Raw genomic sequence first — 23,456 nt, forward strand, 5'->3', positions numbered from 1 at the left:
ATATTTTCTATTCTTTGGGGTGGTGTTATGGATATACTGTAAGTGTTGATTCAGCATATACATTTCTTTTAAAAATATCAATGGTTTTTGGCCAAACTCTATATGATGGCACAGTAGTTAGAATGCACTATTGTAGGCTGGCAGGTGATAACATTCATGACAGTGGAACTAGTCACTAGAGAGAAATTACATGTATTCAAACTGAGGCGAGACCATCTTCTTTGCATTAATTTAGATTCCTACATTGAAAAGGAATTTGGGCTCAACGTTGTAAATTAAAATGATAATTCTGTGTATTCTATGTTTATATTTTACCGGTTGGAATATATTATTTGCTTTCTTAGCTTGACAGCCAAAAACTAGCAATACCGGAGGATCATTGTAAAATCAATTTGGCCTATAAAAGTGCTAAATTAGAGTTTGGTGTAACAGTAATGTTGGAATACCAAGAACACATAGATGTTAAGAGAAGAATTTGGTGTCACGGTTTAAAGTTGGTTTATGAAACCTGCCTTATTAATTTAGCTAAACCTGGCATTCTGTATTATTCCTGGTTTGTTTTTGTGTTTGTTCTCTTTTACAAATCCCAAAATTGCAAGACAAATAGTACTTGAATAGTACTTAATAGTACTTGAAAATAAACATAGATTGATTCCCAGATTAAATTGTGGTCCAATGGCTTTCTCTCCAAACTCTTCTCTCATCCTCAGTCTTCACCCTACTTACACTTTGCTTTCTGTGAAATAATCTCCGTTCCTCCTTATCGCCTGCTAATTGGATTATTGTAATGTAGTTTATTCAATACCCTTAAAACCATTGAAACTTCAGCTGATAAACTGTGCAACTGCACACATGGTTCCAAGACAGAAACATTACTGCCGCATAACACCACTACTGTAGCAACTCTACTGGTTCTTATGGTTTTCATGCACACTTTAAGGAACTGGTTGTGATCTACAGCAGGGGTCTGCAACCTTGGTCCCTTTAAGACTTGTGGACTTCAACTCCCAGAGTTCCTCAGCCAGCTTTGAGTTGAAGTCCACAAGTCTTAAAGAGACCAAGGTTGGAGACTCCTGATCTACAGTATAAAGCTTTATATGCTTGGAGCTCACTGCAACTTCAAGAGTGCTTCTTCCAGGTAGAATATGTATGCCTGCCCAAAGTGCCTGTTGAGAGTCCCCATGATAAGAGGGGTCATTCACACAGAAGCAGAACAGATGAAACACGGAGCACAAAGCAGCAATGCATAACCATCATTGGTTCCTAAGAAAATTCCTGCAAACAGATTGGCGAAATAGTTGTGTACCTCAGCTAGAGATTTGGATGTTGGCAAAAGACATGCAGATGAAACAAACCAGGAATTAACCAAATAAACTGTGTTGCTTTATTTTAACCTGTACTATATAAGCTAAACACAATTCGGCCCTCGTATGACACACAAAGATGTAGGAAGGAATGGAAGTTGAAATTACTTCACAAAATGCCAAATAAAAGAGAATTTTGTGTAGATGCATTTTGATCGCACGTTGATATCCAGTTTACTACCATCATTAGAACATTTTTAGCTCTGTATTAGATGTTCCAGAAAGATGTCCTTTGTATATTAATATAATGGTTTTCCCATGTAGAATGCTCCTATGCAAAAAAATATATACAGAACCCCATATGTAGTAGATGGCAAATATCTGCTTTGCTGGATGTAAATTTCCATCACTCTTGCAGGAACACCAAGCAAATCAAATTATTTATATTTTTTTAAAAAAATTCATGTTCAGTCTTTGACTCTATAATATAAAAGATTACAAGATATGTAAAATATAGTCCTTAAAGCCAGGACAATTACTATCAGGTAGTAGATCTGATATTGTAATAAAGGAATCTGAAGCCTAACGTCAATATTCTTTCTGGTATTGAGCATAAATCTTCTAACTATTATTATTAAAAGACATTTTTAAATAATAATGTTTAATATTGCAGGGCCAATACAGCCTAGGTTGAATTTTCTAGTGGATAATACAGGGCAACATTACAAGAGATTGGACTCCACAGACATAAAAAATTAAATTTAATATTCTTGGCTTAATAAAAAAAATAATCTTTAATACTGTTCACCTTACTTATATGAAGTGCTGCTCAGAAAAAGGCACCAAATCTTGACTAGATTTTCTTATTGTCCACCTTTTCTTTACTGTTCCTTGGTACAAAAATGTGGGCTTTAGTAGACAAACTCTTATGGTTTTTCCACATTTGTAATTGGTCTATTTATTTTATTGGCAAAGCTCTTTCCTAATTAATTAATTCACTGAGATGCTTTTGATCCTAAGAATTAAATAAAGTACCTTGTAATGTTCTATTTTAAAATTCTCATGATTAGTATCCTGACAATGGAACAAAAACCAAACAATAGGACAGAAAACTTGAGACAGCAAATCGATACAATATAAGAAACAAATCTTCCTTATATTCCTAGTATTGTATTGAATGTAATATTGCATCAGGTGTAGGAGATTTTAACAACAACATCTACATCTCAAGGTACAATAGTAATTTGAGAAGCAGCACAGAGAGTTCACTTTAGCAGTTTTAAAACCTAGCAACATACCATATCTTGAGGAACCACAATGCTTAAATTAACACGAGCAGCTACGTTATCATACCAAAAAAAATAATATTTTAAGGGCAGTTCAAGTTATTCTCTTATCTTATCTTCTCTCTCTTTCTCTTTTTTCTTTCTTTCTATTTCTCGCTCTCTTCTGTTCTTTTAATTTAATCCCCTCCTTCTCACCAGGGAGTTTTCTAAAGAGAGAGAAAAAGCAAAAGCTCGAGGTGACTTTCAGAAACTAAGAGAGAAACAACAACTGGAGGAAGACCTAAAGGGATATCTAGATTGGATAACTCAGGCAGAAGATATAGATCCAGAAAATGAGGATGAAGGCATGGATGAGGAAAAGCCCCGAAACAGTAAGAAACTTTCTCCTGTTTTCCTTTTTGCTCCTAGCCAGAGATAACTTCTGAAGGTGCTCAGCATTTTGAGAAACGTCATGAGCTAAAATATGTTGTTTTCCTTCTGAATCAAATATTGCTTTATAAAAAATAGGATGGGGAAGATGAAGAAGTCAATATAATTACTATTGATTCCAAAGGACCATGTCTTTGCTTGGCATTGTGTATTACAAAGGAAAACTGGCATATACATTTTATTAGAGATGTGGTTTAAAATGTGCTTTGGGCTCTGTAGGTTTACTGAACTGCAATTCATCCTTTTCCCTTTGAAATAATTATCTCGACTCAGTCTTGTGCTGGTGTTTGTAACATTTCTGAAACATCCTTTTTCCAAAATGTTTCAGGCCAAATATAAAAACAATACTATCTATAAAGTTAATACAGTACCAGAATGGCCCTGTGAACTTAAATAGGTACCTAACATACTATGTGCATTATGAGAATAATATCTCTAGAATCAGAATCAAAATATCATCTGTATGATTTGTGAATTCATGTTGTTAGAGAAATATCAGTTCCACATTATGAACCTTGCTTTCCTATGATGGGAAGGTAATATTGCTTTGAATGATGTCACTGTTCCAATCAGCACCAAGATGAACTGTTGCAGATTTTCTCAAGGTATTTATCAAGTTTATAGTATATCAAGAATTAGCCAGAATATGAGGTGGGGAGGCTCAATCGGTTATCTGACCTGTCCCTGTATCAAAATGAAAGATATTCTTTGGTTGCCAGAAGCTAACTTATTTTTAATTCGTATTCTGCTCTTCTACATAATGCTGCTGGAGGTGATTAGGAAAGGAACAATTAGACGTGGTCCTTCTTTTGCCACGCAATGCTTAGAAGAATGTGCTTCAAATGGCAACAATTATAGCTGCCTTGTCTTTCGATCTGTATGGTGATCTACTTTTTGGCAGAAGTTCAGAGGGGACTGTATGGCACATTTATTTTTTTATTTTATTTTATTTTTTCATCAAGCAAGTATTTTATGATAGATACAAGTGTAAACATAATTATAAATACATGTAAAAGATACGAATAAAAGAAAACATTAGGACAGGGACAGTAGGCATGCTGGTGCGCTTATGCACGCCCCTTACAGACCTCTTAGGAATGGGGTGAGGTCAACAGCAGACAGTCTAAAGTTAAAGTTTTGGGGATTTGGGAAAGAAACCACAGAGTCTGATATTTAGATGTGTCAAAAACAGCATGTTAAATAAATGAATATTAAATAAGTAGTTATTCCTTTCAGAATGTTTCACAATTTGATCTTCTTTCTTGGGTATTGATGACCTGCATTTTGAGAACTCTGATTCCTCCATTAATAACATTTGTTGTATTGAATCACCGTATCCAAGTCAAAGAGTGGCTGATTTTGCTTCTATCCAGGCTCCCTTGTTGCGCTGTATTTCAGCGGTCCTTGCTGTTGTCTGGCCCTGAGCTTTGGAAATATTTATAGAGTGACATGAGTTATTTTACATAAGCATTTTTGATGTGCGTTAAGTATGGATTGTGTAAGTTTGTCTTTACTGTATAATAAGAGGTTAGGTTCAGAGGTAGGTTTCAGCAGGTTCTGACCAGTTCTGGAGAACCGGTAGTAGAAATTTTGAATAGTTCGGAGAACCGGTAAATGCCACCTCTGACGGGCCCCGCCCCCATCTTTTCTCTGCCTCCTGAGTCCCAGATGATTGGGAGGGAATGGAGATTTTACAGAATCCTTCCCCTGCCACGCCCACCAGGCTACGCTCACAGAACTGGTATAGTAAAAAAATTTGAAACCCACCACTGGTTAGGTTAGGTTGCTTTATTGTGGTCATTAACCAGCACAAGACATTTTAAAGACTAGATCTTCGAAACAATAGTTGTGAGGATAAATTTGGGGATGATGAGATTAATCATTGTCATAATATCATAGGTGTAATATAGCAATAATACGACATTATGACAATAGCCTTTAGAAATTAATCATAAAAGGTGCATTATATAGTTTCTTAAAATAATACTTCTGGATTAGAAATTTCTCAGCTATTTAAACTATTTAGACTAGACTATGACTATTCTAACAGAAAGGCAGAATTTGAAAAAAATACAAACAAGAAAAATTATTTTGCTGTTACATCTCATTGGAAATAATGCATACAGCATGACAGTAATTAAGTCAAAGAGGAGAAAAAGTAGCTTTGCAGCTAGTAATGTTTTTCTCACAGCTACAGTTTTTTTCAATCAACTGAACAAATGCACACTGTATGAACTACAAACAGGAGGGGACCTAACGTCCCAGGGAATGGGACATTGATTGGTTGATGATTTTGGCTTTCCTTTCAGGCAACTGAGTTCAAATTCATTTGTGAGCATTTAAAGAATGGGAAGATTTACAATGTGTTCATACTTCACAGGGAAGGCTTGTGCAATCTCAAGTTTGATTTAGTTGCTAGAATGCATTATCTCTACTTCAAAATCATGCAAATTTTTCAATTAAAAAGGGAAAATAAGCCCAGGCCAGTTCCATAATCTAGTCATTAAGGTCACTATGTTTTTCAGTTTTACTGAAGATATAAAAGTACCTGCCATGTGCAGGTAATCCTTGATCTACAAACATTTGTTTAGCATCTGTTTAAGTTATGACAGCACTGGGAAAAGTGACTTATAACCAGTCCTCACATTTATGACCATAGCAATCGTATGTTCATGATCTAGATTAGGTTTGTAAATCCCTTGTATTTCAGTTTCCTACACCCAGTTTAATGGAGAAGCAAATGCTGTTATAATATTTTAGAAACCTTGTTTTATTAAATAAGATAAATATTTAAGGTAAGGCATATTTAAGATAAATATTTATTCTCCTGTTTTCTTAAAATAATACTTCTGGATTAGAAATTTCTCAGCTATTTAAACTATTTAGACTAGACTATGACTATTCTAACAGAAAGGCAGAATTTGAAAAAAATACAAACAAGAAAAATTATTTTGCTGTTACATCTCATTGGAAATAATGCATACAGCATGACAGTAATTAAGTCAAAGAGGAGAAAAAGTGGCTTTGCAGCTAGTAATGTTTTTCTCACAGCTACAGTTTTTTTTCAATCAACTGAACAAATGCACACTGTATGAACTACAAACAGGAGGGGACCTAACGTCCCAGGGAATGGGACATTGATTGGTTGATGATTTTGGCTTTCCTTTCAGGCAACTGAGTTCAAATTCATTTGTGAGCATTTAAAGAATGGGAAGATTTACAATGTGTTCATACTTCACAGGGAAGGCTTGTGCAATCTCAAGTTTGATTTAGTTGCTAGAATGCATTATCTCTACTTCAAAATCATGCAAATTTTTCAATTAAAAAGGGAAAATAAGCCCAGGCCAGTTCCATAATCTAGTCATTAAGGTCACTATGTTTTTCAGTTTTACTGAAGATATAAAAGTACCTGCCAGGTACAGGTAATCCTTGATCTACAAACATTTGTTTAGCATCTGTTTAAGTTATGATAGCACTGGGAAAAGTGACTTATAACCAGTCCTCACATTTATGACCATAGCAATCGTATGTTCATGATCTAGATTAGGTTTGTAAATCCCTTGTATTTCAGTTTCCTACACCCAGTTTAATGGAGAAGCAAATGCTGTTATAATATTTTAGAAACCTTGTTTTATTAAATAAGATAAATATTTAAGGTAAGGCATATTTAAGATAAATATTTATTCTCCTGTTTTCTTAAATAAATAATATTCAGCAGCCACATAATTCAATTGTGTAAAGAAAAAATAGCAAAGAAAAGGAACTAGAATGTTGACTAATATGGATATTTATTCCTTGAACACAAATCATGTTATTATATCCTCTAGAATTTATTAGCTGTTTAAAAACAACAACGGGAGAAAGGTTACAGTGCAACGTTGCTTATTTTTCTTTCTCAAGGTGGTAGAAATTCAGTATGTAACTACAAAAATATTAGCTTTGTGTTTAATAACAGGCATTATGTAGCCATAACCTCACTGTGCAATATAAGAATAGTGATTGAAGTAGTGATGGAATTGCTGGTAACAATGGCAACATTCACAATGTTTGTACCATAAACTGTAGATAATTTTTTTTCAAAGAAAGAAGGCTACAGTCCTATCTATGCTCACTCAATTCTAAATCCTACAGCTGTTATTAATCTGTGCTGGAATGAAACAAAGCAAAGATTTACCATTTTCTTAGAAAAAATAGAAATGAATAAGGAAGGAAGATTTTAAGTCACTAGGCTTAAAATCATAGCAATTCCTTGTGTTACAGTTTAATGAATAGTTTCATAGCTGCTAAAATATGTGAATGACTTTTTTATTCCTGAAGCTATCCAAAAGGAAGAACCAACAAATGTGTGTAAAATTAGAGGTTTAATGAAGGTCCTTCAGGCTATCATCGTTTTGCTTAATTTTTCCACACTTTTTCTTGCCAAGGGAAAGCAATGTAAAAAAAAAAGTGAGAAAGAATTAAAACTGCTTTCTAGCCTTTTGATTGATTTCTACCAAAGGAACGTAAATGAGTTAGTTTCCCGCTAAATGGAAAATACAGGTAGTCCTTGACTTACAACTGAAATTGGGATCAAAATTTTGATTGTAAGTTGTGACAGTCATAAGTCAAGGTATCATGTGTCTGGTCCTGATTTTATGACCATTTTGGCAGTCATTAAGTAAATCATCTGGTTGTTAAATGAATCACATAACTGTAAGTCAATTCTCCCTTTTGCCAGAAATGAGCAAAAAACAGGTCAAATATAACCAGTTGCCAAGCACGTGAGATGCGGTTAGGTGACCGTGGGAGATGGTGCTGTAACATGAAAGCCATAACGCATCCCTTTCTAAGAGTATAATAATTCCAAACTATAGTTAAACAACTGGTTGTAAGTCAAGATCATGTAAAAACAATCCAGATGAACATGATCACTGCAGTTACACAGAAGACAAAAAAAAGAAAGAGGAATGAGCTACTGCCTAAAGAATCTGATTATTCAAAATACTCAAAACACTAAAAAAAAATCTCAAAAATGATTGCTCCCCTTCTGTGATCTGGATTGTGGATTGAAAAATTCATTTTACTCAAGTAAAATTGTTGTAATAACTAATATAGCTGTTATAACCAAACTAACCAAACTAACTTTTGTAACAGAGTTGTTAACGCTTGGAACACACTACCTGACTCTGTTGTCTCTTCTCAAACTCCCAAAAGCTTTAACCAAAAACTGTCTACCATTGACCTCACCCCATTCCTAAGAGGACTATAAGGGGCGTGCATAAGTGCACAAAGTGCCTACCGTTCCTATCCTATTGTTTTCTTTCATTATATGTGCTTGTATATAATGTTGTGACAAAAATAAATAAAAAATAAATAAAAAAAACTAGTACAGCTTTTGTATATGCTTCTTAAAAGCTACTTAATGCCTTTTTCCTCACAGAAAAAAGAAGTATTGATGGTCACTCTTTCCCTGTCTTGAGGTCTCCACGAAGATTAGTGACCATATCTTCTAATGCTATCTTCGTTTTGGAGATAGCATTAGAAGATGCAAGATACAAAGAGCAGAGAATAGGAAGTAAGGTTGTATAAAGACACTTCTCTTTTCTTTGAGAGAACTTGGAAGAAGCCTGGGAGAAGAACGTTCAAAATAAGCAGAAAGGAGGAATGGACATGTTCAAGAGCAGCAGGTGTGAAGAGTGCTGAAGTTTGTATTTGATTTCAAATACAAGTAGGCAAAGTTTGGGCTGCAGAATTATGCTGTAGCATTACTCATTTTTATTCACTCAATAAAACACAAACTTCTGCTCTAAGAATGTGTCCAAATTAAACGGATATCTATAAATTAGTTATAGTATAGTATATATTAAAGTTAAAACTTAATTTGACAGATGTTTGAGGCATACTCGTATAACTCTTGCACGCACAAGGCCTAAACTAAGATAATAATATTAGCAATTCTCCAGCTCTATAAATGCTTCCAAACATATTTACAAATTTCAAAAAGCAATTACTCTCAAAGCATTAAACTTGCCTATTATAAAATACAATTTGATGCTGTTTATCCAGCTATCTAAAGAGGCACAAAAGCCAAAATTATGCTCCTGAAAAAGCATGAGGAAAACCATTTAATTAGAAAAATCCTTGTTCAACCTCTTTATTCCAAGGTGCAAAATTAGGCTGTACAGAGTTTTCTAAGAGTTTTTCCACTTCAAAGAGTGTGTTGGTGCTAAGGAAGCCCCCACTCTTAAACCATTGAGACAGCCATGTCCTTTGGAAGGCTTGCTTTGGCTGCTTCAAACCCTTCTGCAAGTGGTCATTTCACATGTGGCACAGCCACTTCTCTACTTGGTAAATTTAGTTATTTTCAAGTTTGCACGCTGCCTTAATCAAGGGATTAGTTAACATAAGAATAAGAATGGGGGGGGGGGGAATTAAGTAGTTCAGTTAGGAAATGATGGCAAGGCAATGTCTCCTTTGTAACTGCCCCTCTTTTTGGGAATAGTGTTCTACCTGAGCTTAGGTCAGCACCAACCTTGCTGGCACTCAGGCAACACCCAACGTCTGGATGTTCCATGAAGATACTAGGATGTAGGAGGCAATTGTTGGTTTTGGCTGGAGGGTTGGGCGGTTCATTATTATTTATTTGTTTTATGCTCGTCATTTTACTTCAGCAAACCATTACAGGTTTTTTTTTAATCGCACACCATATAATTTGCTGGAATTACATAAAATGAAATAAATAAAATGCAAACCAGACTTCTGATAAGATTAAGAACTGCAGTGGTGCAGTGGTTAGAATACAGTACTGCAGGCTACTCTGCTGACTGCCGGTAATTTGGTAGATCGAATCTCACCAGGCTCAAGGTTGACTCAGCCTTCCATCCTTCTGAGGTGGGTAAAATGAGGATCCAGATTGTTGGGGGCAATAGCTTACTCTGTAAACTGCTTAGAGAGGGCTGTAAAAGCTCTGTGAAGTAGTATATAAGTCTAAGTGCTTTTGCTATTGCTGAGAAGATGCAAGTTCTTAAGGTGAGCTGCAAAAGAGAATTGGTACTTCAAAGCCTTCATCCTTCTTCACCTCATAAGTATGACAGATACAAAGCATATCCAACAGGAATGAACATACAGGATGGAGCACTTCTGTGTGAAGGTAGTCTTTTTAAAAAAATAAATTTTATTAAATATACAATTTAAAAACATTAGACATGGTGCGACTTGTCTGGTACATACTTTTTTAACACTTTTTCTTTCATATAGATTACAATATAATATTGTAATGCATATTCCATATATACTTTTTGTATTTTCAATCACACTCCAGTTACATATTCACTTCATATCTATTCAAATCCTGTTTACTCCTATCTAATATTTCTTATATTATTTTTTTTCCTCCCCTTTTCTTCACTTTGTTTCTAATTCTCTAACCCTACGTTTCTCCTTTTCTCTAGCCATTTATAAAATGTATTCCAGGTTACATAGAATTCCGATTCATCTTTATCTTTGAGCTCCATTGTTAACCTGTCCATTTCTGCACAGGTCAATATTTTGTTGATTATTTCTGCCTCCTGTGGGTTCTCTCTGCATTTCCAATTTTGTGCAGATATCAACCTCGCCATATTAATGGCAGTGAGGGTGAAAGTAGTCTTGAAGGTACCTAGGAGCTGAATCGTGTAGGACTTTAAAGATTAAAGCTCCGCCTGCTTTACCAAGCAGGTCCCAGACTCATCTCACAATAAATATTACAGGGGCTTTGCGGGGTGGGACAAGGGGTAAGGGTACTCAGACTCAAATTTAGCCCTCTGTCAGAATTGTCCAGCAGTCGGAACATTATTGTGATTTTTTCAATGGTTTACCATCAGCTGGTGACCTTCGGCAGGAAGTCTAGCAGATTTAACCAAAGATTTAACCCGCCTTGTACATCAGTATCCAGGGACAACTCAGAATAGAAGGTATGAAGACACAATAGGAACTAACAGTGGAGGAAGCAGATATTGCTGGTTTTTATTTAGTTTTCTGTTGTCTGAAAAAATAAATAGATAGCACTTAGATTCATTCAACAGTCTGGGAAATACCCACTGTCTGGCATGCTATAGGCAAGAACTAGCATGTGCTTTCAGAGATTCTAGTCATCCTAGGGCAGGGGTCTCCAACCTTGACAACTTTAAGACTTGTGGACTTCAACTCCCAGAATTCCCAGTATTCTGGGAGTTGAAGTCCACAAGTCTTAAAGTTGCCAAGGTTGGAGACCCCTGTCCTAGGGAATGTTTCGATACATATAATATATAGTCTTACAATTACATCTAAAATAGACTCAGCAATATGGAAATTGCTTGGTTGGGAGACCTTCTGAGAATTGTACTGGAGCTGATTTTGATCCCTTTGAAGAGTGACGTATAAGTGTAATGAGCAGCTTTAATGATTTGGTATAACTCAGTTTATTCTGCATTCATTTTTAAAGAGCTACAGAATAGAAGAGTAAGGTTTAAATTCAGTATAATATGTTCATATGTGATAGCATATTAGCTGAAATACAACAGTGCATTAATCTGCCACTGTAATCCCAATTTTCGGGTGGTTTCATCTATTGGTGAAGGGCTGACATTTTTCCTTATCTTTGGGTTTCCTCAGGTACCTCATTTATATGTCTTTCCCACTGAGCAATTGTAGTTTTGGAGATCTGACAGGATCCCTAACACTGACTGAAATAGCAATGTATGAATGCCAACAAGAAAGTAAGGGTTTTGGATTTATCAGTGCCATTGTGAAAGAGGCACATACACAGCAGTAGACCAAACACTCTTGCAGAGAGGCAGTGGGGTTTGGGACCGCTATGAATGTAAATGTTGTATCCAGGGGAATGTATTCAACTTGTACAGACTTTCCATGATTCTCTGTTACAGGGAGGAAATTATTGCGATTCTCTATTAGTTCATTCACTCTCAACCCAACCTAGCTCTCTAGTTAGGTGTGGTGATGGAAAATAGGAGAGGAGAACACTATATGCTTTGTTTTGAATTCCTAAATGAAAGGCAGGATATAAATCTAGCAATAACAAATAAAGTGTAGTGGAACTGGTGTTCCACTTTTGAGTATACTTTCTGGAAAAGAAGTGGCTGGCATTGTGGAGCACCAGTGGATTGTTCTCTAAAGCAGGGGTCTCCAACCTTGGCCACTTTAAGATTTGTGGACTTCAACTCCTAGAATTCCTCAGCCAGCTTTACAAAGCTGGCTGAGGAATTCTGGGAGTTGAAGTCCACAAGTCATAAAGTGGCCAAGGTTGGAGACCCCTGCTCTAAAGTACCTTTCATGATGAAACATTATTGTCAAGTGAGAACGGTTCTTTATTTACAGTACTTGTACTCAATTTCTTCCAATGCTTGCAACATCTCACAATATAAAAGCAGAAAGCAGAAAATGACTTTTAAATCAATTTTTATTGAATAATAAAAATCAGAAATTGTACAACTATCTGATCAATAATAGAATAGAATAGAATAGAATTCTAATAATAACATAATAACAACAACATATATGCACAGGCAAATATTTCATCTACAGATAGTCCTCAATTTAGGGCCACAATTTGAACCAGTATTTCCAGTGCTAAACAAGGTAGTTGTTAAGTGAATCATGATATTGGTAAGCAAACCTGGCTTCCCCCATTGACCTGGTTGTCAGAAGCCAGCAGGGATGGTCGCAAATGATGATCACATGATCCTGGGACGCTGCAACCCTCATAAATACACGCCAGTTGCCAAATGTCCAAATTTGATCGTGTGATATGGGGATACTGAGATGGTAAGTGCGAGGACTGGTCATAAGTCCACACTTTTTTCCATGCTGTTATAACTTTGATCTCTAAATGAATAGTTGTAAGTCAGGGACTACCTGTATTTGATTCCAAATGCTTCTAAATAAACCTGTCTCTTTTTTTCACTATGCTATTACTTGTTCCAGCTGAAGTTACAAAGACTAGCTAGACTCAGACTGTTGCTGCCTTAGGAAACGTTTATCAATGATTTTCTTGTGAAAATGAATGGTTAGAGATAATGCATTCTTGGAAAGCCAATTACTGTAATGTTTTGATCCAGCTTCAAATCCCATTGAAGTTACTAACTGACCAACCAATCAATCAATCACATTCCTTCTCAAGCTTGTCTTCAGGATTGCTATAAGGATAAAAAGGTGGGGAAAATAAATACATTGCCCTCTTTTGGATAAATGTGGTTGTGGTACTAACTAAAAATGGCTTTGTGACAAGGGCTAAGAAGCTCTTAAGAGACAGATCACAGTTACAAGGCTGCGTGGGGAGGCATAGGTCCACCAGACCTGGAATAGATGGCACAGAGTGTTAGTTTTCTGCATCTCTTAAGTTGCCACCCAGTCATCATCTGCATAATACAGACTATTTATGGTAGGCTTAGAGAAGTCATTACATTGTCTTTGATGTAAAAATAAAATATCCTTCTGGTAGGTAATATCCTAAATTAGTGTAAGAAACTATGCTGTTGGATTAGACTATGCTTGCTCTATTGAATTTTGCAATTCTACTCTTAGCATCTGTGACTTCAGTTTAATAGCCTGGTATCTCTGGCGTTTCCTCAGTCCAGGTGGAAGGAGATGTTGTTAGATAAAAGACTGTGCCCTCTGTTACAATGTTTTATTGTCCATATGCCTTTGTTTTCATTTTGTGTCTTTAATTCCCACCATGAAAGATAGAGGTGGCTGCCCTACATGTAAGCTGAGTTCCTTATTTCTTTTTCTTTTGATTGTCCCTGGCTGCATGTTCTCTGTTGATGTCTTGTTCCTGGTACTTGACCATCTTGTCTGTGAAAGAAAACACTCCAGCTGATAAGAAGAAAGGAAAGTTTGCTTGGTTTAGTCACTCCACAGAAACTCATGGTAACGTTCCAATGTTCTCTGTCTTCATCCCCTCTGTACACTTGTGTGTTTCTCTGTTGTAGTAGCTGTGCAGTCTTTTGGTGCATGTCTCTGTTTCTGTTGCTTTTGCAGCGTCATGCTCTTGTGTTCAAAGTGGAAATCTTCATTTACGATCCACGTTTTGTGGGTATCTTCAGAATCGTATTGAAGATTATCAGCATCATTTAAGCATCTGAGACATTTTATCTGATGAATACTTCAAGATAATTATATTCGGTATAGTCTATGCTGTGCTAATTTTATTCAGCTTCTGAATGCAATATGTCAATAATTATTGTAAATCAGCTATGATCAGTAATGGCTGGTGCTTTTTGAGGCTGGTGGGGTAAAAAGCTGGACAGCTAACTACAAACAAATCCATGTTTAGTGAACCAGGTAAAAAAAAAAACAGCTGGAGCAAATTGTAGGCAGAGCCAGAGCCATAGTAGATACTTTCAATAACAGGTGCGATTAGACATTCAAATAAGCAGATACATTTTTGGAGGCAAGTAATTTCAATACCTTGATTGAAAAGGTAAGAGTTGGGAAGCTCTTCTTAAAATTAGTGTGTATGTATAGTACAAATGCAGATTAGAGTCATCATCCTTGGATATTCTGTTTATTGATTAGCTGGGTCCCAACTGGCTCTGGGAAACTGATCAAGATCTTGTACATGCACCAAAGACATCAAGATGGCCTCCACTGTTGCTTAGAGAATGGAGACGTTGGAGCACAAAACACAGAGGAACAAGAGAACAAACATGCGCATTAATTAGCCTGCCCGGACACTCCCAGAGTTATAGGAATGAAGTACAAGGGGAAGGGAGGCAAAAGAGAGGCAATAATATGACTGCAAGTACCATGCTTTCTAGGCTATAGTTCCTACTCTTTCATATCTTAAAACTTAAACTTAAAATCTCTCTGCCAAAAGATCTCATTCCCAACAGAATGGAAGCAAATATCCGCTTTTGTTCCTGTCCTATGGTTTTTCTTTTCTTCTTCATATATATATATATATATATATATTTATATATATTTATATACATATATATATATATATATATATATATATATATATATATATTATTGGGTTTTCTCCCGTGTAAAATTGGAAGTGTCTTGGCGATCACACATTGCTCCCAGAAGCACGAAGCTGAAGCCTGAAGATGACGAATGAGACTTCGTCGAAACGTCGCCAAGACACTTCCAATTTTACACGGAGAAACCCGAACAACCAAAGACCTATATACAAACACCGTGAAAACCTCAGAAAACAAATATATATATATATATATATATATATATATATATATATATATATATATATATATATATATATATATATATATATATATATATATACCTCTAATATTTACTCATATATATACTATATAATCTTTTTATATGATGTTGTGACAAAATAAATAAATAAAATAAATAAAAATATATGCATTTCCAGGAATTCTTTTACTGCATTTAGCATTGTGATAAATTTTAAGGATATTATTTTTTTTTTATTTAAAAAATGATATTGTTGAAGATGTTTTTAACTGCTGTAACTGTAACATAATAAGTAAGAACCAATGAGGGCTACAGCACATCATTTGCCAGTTTGGCAACAGTCTTCCACAAGCTCAAACGTCAATGCATACCCAAAGAAAGATGATTTTGTTCTCTTGTGTAGTTGTTTCATTTGTTTCCAATTTATTTATTTAATTAATTAGATTAATGTATTGTTGGTCCTACTTTTATCTCTGATGTGGCAAAAGATAATTGTATAAATCTACCCCAGATGAGTGAATACTAATCAAAATAAATCATGTTTACTGACAGATTTTTTCATTGTGAATGCTGTGGATTCTCCAGGTTTTATAGAACGTGGTCATTTGAGAAACTGCTAGATCATTTATCTAAGATCCCCCAGTCACTTCTGCATAGTTAGCTTGTTGGCTATGATTTGTTTATATATCTTATTCAGAGACATGGAAAATATTCATTGAACTTAATGTTACAGAACTAGGGAGTTAGATTGTTTATGGATTATTAAAGACCTTTGCAGTGTGGAGCTACTGCTGTTTTAAAGCATTGAGGAGACCATGTTCAACCCTGTTAGCCCCAACTAAGCAACTAGAAGAGTGTTTAACGTTGAAAATGTCATAGTTAGCAGATGTGAGGATTCATGAATTTTGAACGGGAAGCCTTCTGAAATACTGTATAGTGCCTTAAGCACTTACCAGTAATGAAGTTGCGGCTGGATAGATATCAACTAGAACTCAATGAGACCTAAGTAAATAATCCTCTTATGTCAGTTGAATATAATGAGTCATCCAGATTTGAAAACAGTATCACCCAAACTGAAATATGGGTGTTAATATGTTGTAACCGAAAGGCAAGCGTAATGTGAAGTTAAACATGTGTTTGAAATAAAGGTTCATTCAGTGAATAATATTCTCTTGCCCTTAAGCATTTTTTTTCCTTTAAGCTTAACCATTTCTTCAGATGTGCAACCAAGAGAAAATAGTGATTTCCTTTCTCTTGCTTATGGATGTATCTATCACAAAAAAGATTGGTTTGGCTGGCTAGAGAGAAGCAAAAACTGGCTTCTTTAGCTCTGGGTAATGCAACTGGGGTGTTTTTTAGCTGGTTTTATACAGTTCCCGAGGACCAGCTGTTAAAATGTCACATAGAACAGGAAAGAAAGAAGGTCCAGAAGGCATCTGACAAGTTTTGAACTTTTCATGAAGAGGGCAAGCCAAACTCATGACGGGACTATGCTCCCGGCTTTCCAGCCAGCCAACATCTGCAGGCAGAGTGGGAGAAGTATGAACCCACAGCCCAGCTCTAATTGTATTGAAAATATTGCGACTTAATGAAGAATATAAGTCATTATTTCCTTCTTAATAGAATTTGATATGTGTAATTGTGCATTTATGGATGATAATCCTTCTAGATGTTTATATGTACATATGCCAATTCAGTGCAATAGAACTCTGGGGACAAAATTGTATTACATCAGTCCAGTTTTAAACAAAACTATAGTCAGCACTTTCGAGGTTGTGGCTGCTGTTCCTTAATTAGGAAAGACCTCAGCCTTCTTTTAATTATCTATATTACCAGATGTTTGCTATCCACACTCAAGGATCTCAAGCTATTTCCCTTTATATCTTTAATTTTCTGAGTAGTATCAAATGATCCAACCTTTTATGATTAAAAAATATCATCTGGCTTAAAAGGAGTTCTTTGTGTGGACCTTCTCCCCCGCCTCAAAAAAACCACTGCAATTCTCAAGTATTCCAATTTCATTTTAGTTAAATTCTATTGTTTCAATCAAATTTCTGAGTGTGCAATATTAACATACTGGAATGAGAAATGTCAATTCCGTTTGAAAGTTTAGGGGGTTATGATGACACTGCAAAATTTGAGAACTCCTGTTTTATTGCTGTGGTTCATACCATGCTTTTTAAATCTGTGTTGAAATAATGCAACCTTTTTCTTAAGTTTTATTGGTATATCCTGATGAGCAACTACTTCGATATTTCTCATTTTGAAGGGTTAAGGTAAAGGTAAAGGTAAAGGTAAAGATTCCCCTCGCACATATGTGCTAATCGTTCCCAACTCTAGGGGGAAGTGCTCATCTCCATTTCAAAGCCGAAGAGCCAGCGCTGTCAGAAGACGTCTCGGTGGTCATGTGGCCGGCATGACTCAACGGCAAAGGCGCACAGAACGCTGTTACCTCCCCACCAAAGGTGGTCCCTATTATTTTACTTGCATTTTTACGTGCTTTCGAACTGCTAGGTTGGCAGAAGTTGGGACAAGTAACGGGAGCTCACTCCGTTACACGGCTGCACTAGGGATTTGAACCGCTGAACTGCCAACCTTTCGATCAAGATGCTCAGCGTATTAGCCACTGAACCACCACGTCCCTATTTAGCATGACAAATTATTGCTAGAACCTGTAGTTGCCTAATTTAAATAATACCCTGGTCCCTGCCCTGAAGCAGCATTGGGATAGGTAATCAAAAGAGCTACCATCTCATCTATTTGTTCTTTGAATTCTTTGTATGGACAGCAAAGAGAGAGCCTCAACATAGTGATCGGTTGGTTGGCTGTTCAGCAGTGAGCTGCATTGTTTACCGATCTGCTTCCAGGTGCAATTCAAGGAGTTGATGGTTGCCTTTAAAGCCTTTCATAGCATGGGTCTAGATTACTTAAGGAACCATCTCACCCCACCTCACTCATGCTGGCAGAGGAGGGATGCTGTGGATACCATCAGCCTGATTATTCCGACTTGCGGGATCCAGGAAGAGGGCCTTCTCTGCTCCTGCCTTCTAGAACATCTTGTCCCCCCATTTTTCCTGTTTCACTTTGGAGCAGTTGTTGAAAAAGGCATGAGAACTTCATGAATGATTCTCTTACTCTTTTCTATTTCTGTTCCACGTCAGGAAAAAGAAGGACTATTTATGTTTTTGGTTTTTTTTTACATTTATACCCCGCCCTTCTCCGAAGACTCAGGGAGGCTTACAATGTATAAGGCAACATCCCTCTCTTCATTGATCCTTCAGGATTTAAAATAAAATCATTATTAAGAACCCTATTTCATTTAGGAAGTAAATGTGGTTTAGCCTTTAGCTGGCACTTTTTGCTTGGAGTTTTGGCTCCTTCTTCAACTCCTTGGTGTTGATAGAAAAGCTCTGATTGACCAACATATTTCATCAGCTACCTTCCTTGCTTTCTGTCTGTTGGCTACCCCTTTCTTTTTAGTTTCTTCTTTTCCTTTTCTTTTTTTCCCCTTTAAGCTTCTTTCCAGTCTTAAAAATCACACAGTTTACTTTGGAGTTGAGTATATAAGATTTTGGCCTCCTTCAAGCTCCTTGTATTACTTTGCTCTGTTTACTATGTGTGTCACCCTTTGGTGAATGTTTTGACTATCACAGCAAAACACTGCATTAACCTAGGATTTTCAAGTTGGTATGCATAGTAAGAACTGATCGCTTTACACTCTAATGTCTACCGTGAATTTCCTATATTACTCTGTCAGCAATTAACTTTAACAAGATCCCTTACACTGAGCAAGGGATGAAAATCAATGTTGTTTTAATCTATTAAACACAACCTGAAACCTTAACAAAATGTTCTTTATATCTCATTAAAGAGCCCATTGCCAATATTCTGCAACTATTATGAAAAAAAGTAGCTGAGGTGTAGCAGGGAATGAGATCTAAAGAACGATGAAAGCCTTTGATAAGGATCTAATAATGCTAGCTGTGTATTCATATTACAGTATGAGAAAATATTAAGAATTTGATGCATCCAAATTATTTAAATGACCAACTTAAAAAGAACTACAATAAGCACATAATTATGTTAAGGTTTAAGACTTTTGATAAATATTGGAACACGTGCTACACTTTATCAAGAATAACAGTGTCTTATATACAAAATAGGGAACACAGTGGCTAAGCTTGTTGATCGAAAGGTCGGCAGTTCACCAGTTTGAATCCCTAGTGCCGCGTAATGGAGTGAGCTCCCGTTACTTGTCCCAGCTTCTGCCAACCTAGCAATTCGAAAGCACGTAAAAATGCAAGTAGAATATATAGGGACCACCTTTGGTGGGAAGATAACAGCATTCCATGTGCCTTTGGCATTTAGTCATGTTGGGCCATCTAACCACAGCAATGTCTTCAGACAGCGCTGGCTCTTCGGCCTTGAAACGGAGATGAGCACCGCCCCCTAGAGTCGGGAACAACTAGCACGTATGTGCGAGGGGAATCTTTACCTTTACCTTTATAGTTTGCAGTTTACCTGCAGTTGTAATTTCTAGATGATACACACATCTTCATAAAGATTTATGAATTATCCTTTAATCTCTTAGTCTCACAGTTTAAGCTTCATACCTACATTGTGAATTAAATGCATGGGGCATGGCCTGCCCTATTCAAATTAGCAAGTGCAGAACAATACATTATTCGTTTCATCCACAAATAGGATATTTTATGAAGTGTCCAAATGTTCATCTTTATCTATGGTACATTGTTTTAATAAAACAGGCAAACATGGGAGGAAGACTGTTATACTATAGAGCATGGGTGTCAAATGCGATCGCATCATGTGACGTATCGTGATGTTTTTTGCCTTTATGGAGCTGGGATGGGTGTAGCCTGTGCGTAACGCATCCGACCCACGGGCTGCCAGTTTGACAGGCCTGCTATAGGGGAACAGTGGGGAAAAAAACAAATACACTGGAAAATATGAGAATAGATTAATACCTGAAAATTGTATCACGAAGCACTAATTTTATTGGTCAGATCCCCCGCCTATAGGATGGAAGTGCAAGCCGGCTGAGGCACATTTGGGTACAAGCCATGGGTAGGCAGCAGACACAGAGATAATTTGAATGGTAAGATAAATTTGGAATGAGGCTTGTTTTAATGACCCAGAGTTCAACATGTACTTTTTCTCGTGCTATCATAGATTTGTGTGCTATTTCTTCCTTTAATATTATAACATCTGGCCTGTCATTTATAGGATAGTTTATAAGATTCTTAAACACAAGTCAGTGCAGGGCATGATATGTGATGTGTTTCTCAATTTCAGCCACTTTAAGACGGTGGACTCCAATTCCCAGAATTCCCCAGCCAACCATGAAGTTCATCACGTTAAAGTTGCCAAGGTTGAGAAACACTAGTCTAATGGTTAAGACATTAGAACTCTTCAATATAACCTATAAGTAAATCTGGCTGGGGAATTGTGGGAGTTGAATTCCACCCATCTTAAAGTGACTGAGGTTGAGAAACACTGTATATGTGATTGGATGGATGGATGGATGGATGGATGGATGGTAGCCTTTATGTCACTGTTCAGCAGAAAAGATGCCAAAGGAATAGTTAGTTATAAGGTGCTGATATAGTTGAAGAAAAAGCTCATCATTATCTTTGCAACTCGTAAGAGTCAACAATCAGAGATAGTAGTCAAGTATGCAACTGGAGAGTGTGTTAAATCCCCAAATCTCAAAATATACAGGTAGTCTCCGTTACTAACTATTTGTTCAGCGACTATTTGAAGTTATGATGGCATTGAAAAGACAGACTTGTGACCAGTCCTTAAAGTTGTAGTCATCATGCAGTCATCATGGGACATTTCACTTTATAACCACATTGCTTAGCAACAGAGCTGATGCTGTAAATTGAGTGCAGTCATGTGATATTTCACTTTACAACCACAGTGCTTAGTGACAGAGTTGCTGGTCTCAATCGCAGTTGGTAAATGAGGATTAGCTGTATGTGTATGTGTGTGTGCATGTCTGTGCCTGCGTGTCTGTGCCCGTGCGCGCGCACACACACACACACACACACACACACACACACACACACACTGTACGTATAAACTGACAATTGAAATTTGTTTCATTATCTGGAGGTTATAGGCCTTACCTGAGATTTTTATTTCAATCACATAGGTCTAAATCTTAAAACTCCATTCACTTGCTCGTGCTTCCTCCTCATACTTAATATGCGCCTTTCTGCTAAGCTGGTGCTTTTGCTGATAGTAAAGCTCATTTATGCAGGACGGACTAATTACCAACTACCTATCTCTTTTTCTTTCTTCTGACCCTTGCAGTGAGCATGCCCACCAGTGAGACGGAATCTGTGAACACCGACAATGTGGCTGGAGGCGATATTGAAGGAGAAAACTGCGGCGCACGATTGGCGTGAGTTTGACTCTGTTTATAGTATGCTGGTATCCTCTTGATTCCAAGAGGGAGCCTGGATGAGATCAGAACTATCTTTGTCTGAAAGTGTTTCTTCCAAAAAGAATAAAAGTGAATTTGGAGTGATTCACATTTTCCGTCAGACTTTTCCATAGAACCTTATAAATGCATCAGAAAATTATTCCTATGACTCTGCACAAAAGCAATACTCCAGTATCCGCTGTCCATCATTTCTTGTTTGCACAAAATGCACAGGTACTGGATATGTGGTACCTTGCTCAATAGTAGTAACTGTGAGAGGGATCTTGGAGTCCTAGTGGACAACCATTTAGATATGAGCCAGCAGTGTGCAGCAGCTGCCAAAAAAGCCAACACAGTTCTGGGCTGCATAAACAGAAGGCTAAAATCAAGATCACGTGAAGTGTTAATACCACTTTATAATGCCTTGGTAAGGCCACACTTGGAATATTGCATTCAGTTTTGGTCGCCGCGATGTAAAAAAGATGCTGAGACTCTAGAAAGAGTGCAGAGAAGAACAACAAAGATGATTAGGGGACTGGAGGCTAAAACATATGAAGAACGGTTGCAGGAACTGGGTATGTCTAGTTTAATGAAAAGAAGGACTAGGGGAGACATGATAGCAGTGTTCCAATATCTCAGGGGTTGCCACAAAGAAGAGGGAATCAAATTATTCTCCAAAGCACCTGAGGGTAGAACAAGAAGCAATGGGTGGAAACTAATCAAGGAGAGAAGCAACTTAGAACTAAGGAGAAATTTCCTGACAGTTAGAACAATTAATCAGTGGAACAACTTGCCTGCAGAAGTTGTGAATGCTCCAACACTGGAAATTTTTAAGAAAATGTTGGATAACCATTTGTCTGAAATGGTGTAGGGTTTCCTGCCTGGGCAGGGGGTTGGACTAGAAGACCTCCAAGGTCCCTTCCAACTCTGTTGTTGTTGTTATTATAAAAAAACCCTGACATTCATATTCATAGAAAGTGACATTGAGAAGAATTTCTCAAAACTTGACTAAACTATACATTTGCTTTCGATAAGGCTTCTTTCAGGAATTTCAGACTGCATAGAGCAAATTAAAGGGACGCTAAAATTAATCCACTTTTCTCCCTTAAGAATAATAATAATACATCCCATCCTCTACTTACAATAGTTCATTTAGTGGCCATTCAAAATTACGACAGCACTGTAAAAAGTGACTTATGATGGGTTTTCACACTTACGACTGTTGCAGCATCCCGATGATCACGTGATCAAAATTCAGGCGCTTGGCAACCCACTCATATTTTCGATGGTTGCAGTGTTCTCGGGTCATGTGATCAGTTTGTTTTTTTTTGAACTTCTGATAAGCAAAGTCAAGGGGGAAGCTAGATTCACTTAAAAAGTGTGAACACTAAGAGCAACATAAAAATATATGGGAGATACAGATAGCATAAAGTGTATTTGGTGAAGCATATTTTGTCCCAGATTAAGATTTGTTAGAAGTAAATTATGTTTCATGTTAAATGTTCACCAACCTAAGCAACTAAAACAAAATACAAGCTTTATCCTTCATTTCATATAAAAATATGAAGGTAAGTATAGTTTAGACACATACATTTGCTATTTACTGCTAGCATAGCACAACCTTGAGCATTTCTTCAAATTAGAAGTGCATAAGTGGCCCTCTCTTTGTTTAGGTCAGAGTTCTGTTTGTACCAAAACAATTGTAATAAAATCAGAGTTTGCTGTGATGGCGCCTATGTTTAATGCTACTTCTGAAAATCAGAAGTATTTAGAAAAACTCAGGCACTCACAGCGATCATACCTTGT

General features: G+C 36.7%; 1 protein-coding gene across 1 annotated transcript in view; it reads left to right on the forward strand.

The window, feature by feature from the left end:
• Window positions 1–23,456, forward strand: part of CACNA1C (calcium voltage-gated channel subunit alpha1 C) — a 614,085-nt gene that overhangs the window by 409,081 nt on the left and 181,548 nt on the right. Inside the window, exons 9-10 of the mRNA XM_058191893.1 lie at window positions 2,789–2,961; window positions 21,539–21,629. Of these exons, the coding sequence (XP_058047876.1) occupies window positions 2,789–2,961; window positions 21,539–21,629 (264 nt within the window). The remainder of the gene's footprint in view (window positions 1–2,788; window positions 2,962–21,538; window positions 21,630–23,456) is intronic.

This window comes from Ahaetulla prasina, chromosome 7 (assembly GCF_028640845.1).
Source record: "Ahaetulla prasina isolate Xishuangbanna chromosome 7, ASM2864084v1, whole genome shotgun sequence".
NCBI lineage: Eukaryota > Metazoa > Chordata > Lepidosauria > Squamata > Colubridae > Ahaetulla > Ahaetulla prasina.